This window comes from Telopea speciosissima, chromosome 2, assembly GCF_018873765.1.
Source record: "Telopea speciosissima isolate NSW1024214 ecotype Mountain lineage chromosome 2, Tspe_v1, whole genome shotgun sequence".
Taxonomy (NCBI): domain Eukaryota; kingdom Viridiplantae; phylum Streptophyta; class Magnoliopsida; order Proteales; family Proteaceae; genus Telopea; species Telopea speciosissima.
In genome coordinates this window covers 56,589,828-56,597,760 of record NC_057917.1, presented here as the reverse complement: position 1 = coordinate 56,597,760, position 7,933 = coordinate 56,589,828, and the positions used below count along the sequence as shown (strand labels likewise).

The window sequence follows — 7,933 nt, the reverse complement described above, 5'->3', positions numbered from 1 at the left end:
ATAGGACGATTGCGGATCTCTGAAGCCAGAGATTACAATAAGTTTCTGCCAACAGCAATAGAAGAAACGTACAGTTCCAAGTTACTCGAATGCCCTCTCCATTTCCATAAACAATTTTTTTTTTTTGAATATTCCGGGGACAATGGCGATAAATGCTGGACATCTCACTCTTCTCTCTACTCCCAAGTCTGAACCCAAATGAAAGAAAAATATAAAAACCCAAATAGGAAAAGAAGGGGAGAAAAGAAAAAAAAAAACAAATCACAAGTTGTGTGCTGAGGGAGTCAAGACTGTAAGCAAGGGTTTCTAGTGCAAAGATTAAACAGACGGAGAGAGAGAGAGAGAGAAAGGCAGAAACAAGAAACATAAGAAGGTTCCAGGAATCAAGGGTCAAGGTCATGTGACTTGCCCCTAGAGATAAAAGGCTCTTTCTTCTTAGTCTTACTCTTCTAGGAAAGCTTCAATATCCAAAGCCTCAGTGGTTAATCTTGTTTACCCATTTCAGTTTTTCAACTATAAAGCTTTAGCAGCTTCAAACCCATTCAGCCTTCCCCTTCCATAGCACAGGGACAAGCTAGTGCAATGAGTTACTCTACAGCAGAAGAAGGGAGAAGAAGAAGGAGATGCAGTGAAGGTAAAATTGCCATTTTCTGTTTGTGGGTCTTCCTGTTTCTTCCTCAGCTCAGCTTACTTGCTACTGTTGCTGCTGTTGGTGGTGGTGACAATGTTAATGGAAAACCAGTTTGGTCCCTGCCAAGAAGAGCCAGGTTTCTTGACTTGGCTTCAATTCCTGTTGCCTCTAGTCCAGACACATTAGAGGTCAACAATGGTGATGTTGGTGCCTTATATGGAGAAGATAAGAGAAAGATTCATACGGGTCCCAATCCCCTTCACAACTAGTCATGAACTCTACTCTGTCTTTTTCTTTACTTCTAGATTGTTAAGGAAACAAGTACTGTGTGAGCTCTTATCAACTGTAATTTATCTGTAATAGTGTTTCCTGCCATATTATTTTTATGTGAGGTTATGGCTCATGGGCATGCATACAGTCCTGCAATGGAAGGAAGGAAGGAAGAAGAAGAAAAAGAAAGAAGACAGTCATGGAAAGAAGGGATTTCAATGCTGCACAATAGTTAATGGGCTGGTTTCTTTTGCAGTATTCTTCTGCAACTTCTGTTAAAATTCATTGTATTTGCATTAAATGAGAGTTGGTTTTCTATATTTATTGGTTTAATTCTTCTTTTATTGTTTTTTACTGCTATCATATCTTTACCATCCTAAATATATGTTCCATATTTGTGAATTGTGATTGTCTGGGCCTCTGTTTAATGTTGGGTCCATCCAAATAATTGTATCCTTTCTGACCTCTCTGGGTTAACAATCTTGGCCCGACCCCATTAAAGAACCCTCATTACCTCGCTGTCCTCTTCTTATGTATGATACTATTTTATCGCAGTTCATTCGTGTGTTTCTTTATGCCGCTATCGTCTGATCTAGACCGGTTAAACTTTTTGGTAGAACTTTTCCTTAACAACCCCAAGTGGATTCGGATCAATAACCCGATCCGACCCATGCTGCCATCCTCTATTTACGCTTAATTGTCCAGTGCATGTGGAGATGCATAGGAATTTGAGTCCTTCATTTAATTTTTTTAGGTCAATTTTGATTAGTTTTTTAATCAGATCAGACCCATTTGATGTGACCAAACCAATGAGCATACACCACGTGTACAAAGATTTGTTTTAATGTATTAAATATCTTAGCTAGCTCTACTTATTCCAAAGGACTGGTGGAGGTGGACCATCAGGTTTTTAAAATTATAAGAGACATAATTAGATTTGATTGATTATTCCTAGAAGTCCATGTGTTTGACTTAAATGTATCCACACACCTTTTTTCAATGAGGATGCTTGTCCTGTTGGGCCAACAGGCTTTCTCAAGCTTAGTGAAATAAAAAAAAGCTCAAAAATTCATGGTTTTCTCAAGGTAATCACTTGTCAAGTAACCTATTAAAGAATTTATTAGAAACTTCGTCGGTATCAGTTTCTGCAATTAAATGCTTCAAAACCTAGAAATAGAAATAGATATTACTTGTGTGAGGAAGGTTTGATAAGTTCTAAAGATTCTGGTGTGAGTAATAATAATACATAAAACAATAAGGAGAAAAGCACTCATTTTATGGAAGGTGTAGGTTCACCATGAATTGAATGTTTTGCTGCAGCCATTTATATCACCCTTTTAAATGTGAGTTATGGGTCTGCTGTTAGGTGAGAACTTTGATAGCCAATGGTTCTGTGACAAGAGCAACGACTTCCATCTTTAATTAAAATGACTTTAATTGTTCACAACCACCCAACCCATCACTAGTTTCTTCTTGTTTCCAAGTTTAGGGATCCCAAGATCAAACAACTAATGAAAACTAACAACTTGGGGATCTTCTCCATACAAAGACCAGTGGGAGCTGAGGTGGCAGCTCATACTTTGGGTGTAATTCATGGCACCCAACCCAAAAGCCAAAGGTCAAGGTGGAAAGGTCATTCCCATGATCATAAACCTAGATCAATGTGGGGTTAAACCCCTAATTCTGAACATAGAGTTACACTCATTGCATCAACTTCCCCAGCTTCCAGGGTGTAAAAGCCACTAACATATTTTTGGCTATGTAGTAGCATTCATTGCATCAATTTTCCCCAACTTTGCCCTAATATTATTTGACGGCTTCCAATCCAAAAGCCCGAGTTTCAAGATGAAGAAATTCTTCCAAAGTCAAAATCCTAGCACACTACTTGATTCGATGTAGGTGTAACCCTATTCTTGGCCATGGAGTTGCACTCACTGCATCAAAAACTTAGGACAAATCGAGACTCAACTTCGAGACAAATAGGGCTCAGCCAAGCCTGTCCAAGTTGCAACCTAGCTTAAACTAGGCTCATCTGTTCTACGTCTCTCTTCCCACTGGCAATTTTTACCTAGTTAACTTTCTGCCATCTGGCAAAAAGGTCTCTATCATCACATTCTCTCAGGACCTGCATCTGCCAAATCATCCCTTCAATTAGCTGAAAACCACTGTCCCCTGCACCAGCAAGCTCATGGGCAGTCCTATCCAAGTACCTAGTTCATCATTTACCATACAATGATGCAAGGGAGCACTCTTCTTCCCTGTTGACTGCTTTTCAAATGAATCAGAGTCAGTTTTTTACTCCTCCTCGTGAAGGACATGATGGTCTTAAGCTTTTGATATTATAAAATAAAACTTTTGCTGTAACACCATTTTGTCCTCACCTGTAACACTGGAAGCATCATCTTGGTACGGCCATTAGTCATTCCCACCTGAATCATTGCTAATCAATTCATAAACTGGGGCAACACAGGCGCTGCAAGATTTGCCTTTACCATAAATAGAGTTAATGAACTGAATCAATTTTCCCCAACTTTACAGTGTAAATTTGGTTATGTTCAATTGGACCAAACTCATACTTATGACACAATGGTATTTTTGTTCTGTAAATAGTTTAAGCAGGATCCCCTGTAAGGGATTCTTAATTATTTATCTACTTTCTGTTTTAAATAGTATGTTTTCTCATCAAGGTATCGGTCACCAACGATACTAATACCCATACGAATTGCCCGTCTGAGACCGTATTGGCCAGATTCCATATCAAAACAACATGTTTTCATTAAAAAAAAATATCATACTGTATAGGCCGATCCATATCGATCAGGTATCAATATCGGTCACAGCCAATACCAATACAAATCGATCGATATGGCCAATCCAATATAGATACCTAAAACCATGCTTATAAAAGTGCCACAAGTGCATTAAAGGGTCCCCTAGATAGTTAGTTCACCCGGGGTCCTCCTAGCATTGCTCTTCATAAAAGGTGGTGTTTAGAAACCTGAGAAGCTCATGAGGGGGAAATGTATTTTGAGTCTTAAATGAGTGAAGCCCTGGATCTCAACCATACAAATTCACTTTGAATTGGCAGCTTGCATTCAAGTGGACCCAATGAATTATGAATTCAAATGAAATTCAGATAATTTGCCATATGCTACACAGCCAAATACACTTATGAATCTGAAAAGCTTTAGAACAGAGTATACAGCTCAAGTCTAGAATTCCATCCAGTAGGACCTTGGTCAATAATGAGGTTCTGAGTAAAATAATCTTGGTTCTAATCCATGGACTTCAGGAGCTTCAAAGGACGGCTAATTCTTAAAAAAGAAGGCAACATCAAGAGATATTCCATGAAATGAATTAAATTAGATACAGTAAAATGGAGTAGGGAAACCAGATTGAAGCTGACCTTCTCATGGTGTCAGATGCTACCTCACACCAAAAGAGGTGATAAGAATCTTGGTATCTGTTTGAGGCACTTGAAGGATTTGAATAACTATTTTTTGGGCTAGCATGGGCAGCACTGCAGGGGATTAAATGGATTCAGGGTTAGTTGGATTGGACATTAAGGTGGTGCTGTGGTCTGAGTAAATGGGCCTGGCCCAAGGCACAGAAAACTATCAAATTGGGACAAACATCCCCTTTCCTTTATCAACTTCAGGCATTTAGGTTGTGGAGCCACTATAGCACCACTTGCAAGCTTGATATCTGTTAGACATCCCCAGGATGCAAAGAAAGATTTCAAAGTCGAATGATACCAATCTCTATTCTTGGATGGTGGAGATTCCCAATCAGCCATCAAAAAATAGTCCATCTTCAACTGATAATTACCTTGAGCCAAACTGCACAAACTCATTTATCAAGGCCTGCTCAAACCAGGTCACAATCAACAAGAAGAAAATTTTGACTATATTATTATAGTCACCAAAAGTCTTTGCAGGAACAAGAACCATCTTTAAAATGATGAAAACGGTTCTTATCTCTCATGATAATCTCTCTGTTGGTAACTTTAGAGGTGAATTTCATAAAAGTATGACAGTCATTACAAATCCTTAAGTTTTTCATAACCCTTATCGGAAACGGAGATCTCACATTGATAAGGCCAAATGCAATAGCAAGCTTCTCACTATGAGTACTAAGTGTAGCCTCTTTCTCTTCCATTTGCATATCATGCAGTACTTCAGTGGTATTCGGCACATAACCAATACTTGTTATCTGCTTAATTAATTCTGCCAACACCTCATATATATTTGAAGACAGTGGGTGAGATCTATCCCCACCATGGAAAACATGAACCTCACTGTTTGCTTCAACAGCACTATATGCAACTACCTTTTTCACTCCTTTTTTTCTCATTTTTTGCCTCACCTTCTCAACATCACCCCACCTTCCAGATGCTGCATAAATGTTGGACAACAACACATGATATGATGCAACTTCAGGAGCTAAATTGAAAAGAATATCTGCTACATGCCGACCGAGTTTGATATTCTGATGGATTGTACAGGCACCCAGCAGAGCTCCCCAGACCCCTGCATCTGGCTCAATGGGCATACTTTTGATGAAGTTATAAGCCTCTTCGAGATGTCTTGACCGACCAAGAAGATCAACCAAGCAGGCATAATGTTCTAATCTTGGCTGGACATTGCAGTCATTGGACTTAACCATTTCCTTAAAATAACTCTTCCCTTCTCTTATTAACCCCGCATGACAACACGCAGAAAGAACCCCAAGATAAGTGACATGATTAGGTTGCACTCCCGCATTCTGCATTAGAGAGAACAGACGCAGTGATTCACCACTGTCCCCATTCATGGCATACCCTCCAATCATAGTGCTCCATGAGATAACATTCCTCTGGGGCATCTTATCAAACAAACATCTCGCTGTTTCAATGCTACCGCATTTTGCATACATGTCTAGACGTGCATTGTTAACAAACAAATTGCTATTGAGATTCTCTTTGATAACAAACAGGTCAATCTGCTTACCAGTTTCCAAACACCCCAAGTTAGCACAAGCTGAGAGAGCGCTCACAACAGTCACTGAGTCAGGCCTAATTCCTGCTAAGACCATTACATGAAACATTCCAAGTGCCTTGCCCGCATTCCCCGTTTGCACGTAAACTGCAATCAAAGCATTCCAAGCTACTAAATCCCTCTCACTCATTGACTCAAACAGATAATTTGCAGAACTCAATTCCCCAACTTTGGCATACAATAGCATCAATTCGGTCCTCACAATGGCATCAAAGTCAAGCCCAAATTTAACAACATGGGCATGAACCTCTTGGCCAGCCCATAAATCATCTACTTGAGCACACGCCTTGAGCACAAATGGGAAAGTGAATGGATCGGGACGAACACCAAGCCCGCGCATTATCTGGTAAACAGAGATAGCCTCGATGGGGAGGTCATTTTTCACATACCCTTTAATGAGGGTGTTCCATAAGAAAGATCGAGGCTTGTGCATTTCGTCGAAAAGAAGGCGGGCGTAAGTCATGTCACCTAATAAAGTGAGAGAGGTGAGAAGTTGGGTGATGAGGCTGTTTTTAATTGAGAGACCTGTGGTGAGGAGAAGAGCATGGATCTGCTTGAGCTGGTGGGACTGTGAAGAACTGGATTGCAAGAGAGAGGCAAAGGCTTGTTTGGTAAAGGTTGATGATGAGGTGGTCGTACTGTTCTTATGCGTGTGAAGGAAAACAGAGCAGTGGAGGATTGAAGAAAAGAGTTTCGGTAGCATGAGTCCTGTATTAGGTTTTTGGTCTCCAACCCAATCCTTCCAAACCGCTAACAAAGTAAACTATCCCTGATAAATGAATGAAGGGAAGAACTTGCTTATTTGCACATGGAAAATGCTAAGGAGCACAACTAAATGAGCCTTACCAGTGTTTCAAGGCAAAAAAATAATCTACAAGGTAAAGGGTATTCTTTTTCCACCTGAATTTGAGTTCTCAAAACTGGTTTTTGAGGATCTTCTGCTTACATCCATAGAAGTGACTGTGGCTTCAATCACCACCTATTTCAAATGGAAAGCTAGAAATAGGTTGATTTTTTCAAATGAACAGCTGAAGCAAAACCAGAATCCTCCAAAAACAACTCCAAGTGGGTAATGGACCTCAATGTTTTTAAATCTCACAATATGAAGAATCCCATGATCAGAGACATCAGACCATAGATGTGTAGAGATAGGATCAAAAGTAAATACTTTATTAATCTCTCACACTATTTATAATACATTTAGAGAAACCACAAGAGATTAATTCTAGAAGCCACGTGTACAAGATAGTAACAAACAAATAAACTAATGTTAACTGCTTGCACGTGGTCTTGAGTTGGGCTTCTCCCTTACACGCCCCCTCAAGCGCAGTGGATCTGTGATTGCAAGCTTGCTGCGGAAAAGAAGGAAGCAAGTCCGTGAGAGACCTTTGGTCAAAACCTTTGGTCAAAACATCAGCTACCTGATCAACAGTGGAGATAAAGCGAACAACCAAGCGCTTTGAGGCAACCAAGTCCCAGACGAAGTGAAAATCAATCTCAATGTGCTTCGTACGTGAATGAAAGACCGGATTTACTGTCATGTAGGTAGCATTGATGTTGTCACACCAAAGATGTGGTGGAGATGGTAAAAAGACACCTAATTCCCTAAGTAAGGAGCGAATCCAAACAAGCTCTATAGCAGTGGAAGCAACTGCCCTGTATTCGGCCTCAGTTGGCGACCGTGAAACTGTACGCTGTTTGCGAGAGCTCCAAGAGACAAGATGGGAACCAAGATAGATGCAGTAACCAGTCGTTGACCGGCGATCATCAGGGCAACCAGCCCAGTCAGCATCAGAATAGGTAGTGATCGTAATAGAAGATGTGCGGCTAAAGAACAACCCAAGAGTTGGTGTGCCACATAAGTAACGCAAAATGCATTTGACTGTAGACCACTGAACATTGGTCGGAGCATGCATAAACTGAGCAACCTTGCTTACGGCATAAGAGATGTCAGGTCTCATGGCAGCCAGGTACTACAAGGCCCCAACAGTATGGC

General features: G+C 40.4%; 2 protein-coding genes across 2 annotated transcripts; one reads left to right on the top strand and one right to left on the bottom strand.

Annotated features, from left to right (window-relative positions):
• Positions 1–582: 582 nt before the first annotated feature.
• On the top strand, positions 583–900 carry LOC122650903 (CLAVATA3/ESR (CLE)-related protein 17). Its single transcript, XM_043844267.1, has one exon. It carries the CDS (start codon positions 583–585, stop codon positions 898–900), a length of 318 nt encoding a protein of 105 aa, XP_043700202.1.
• Positions 901–4,523: 3,623 nt separating this feature from the next.
• Positions 4,524–6,640, bottom strand: LOC122651556 (pentatricopeptide repeat-containing protein At2g01510, mitochondrial-like). The gene has a single exon (XM_043844984.1). The coding sequence runs from the start codon at positions 6,638–6,640 to the stop codon at positions 4,820–4,822; it is 1,821 nt and encodes a 606-aa protein (XP_043700919.1). The 3' UTR covers positions 4,524–4,819.
• Between the last annotated feature and the right edge of the window lie 1,293 nt (positions 6,641–7,933).

Excerpts from the sequence above, each read along its gene's own strand:
- LOC122651556 (XM_043844984.1), bottom strand. The coding sequence starts at position 6,640 with ATGCTACCGAAACTCTTTTCTTCAATCCTCCACTGCTCTGTTTTCCTT.
- LOC122650903 (XM_043844267.1), top strand. The coding sequence starts at position 583 with ATGAGTTACTCTACAGCAGAAGAAGGGAGAAGAAGAAGGAGATGCAGT.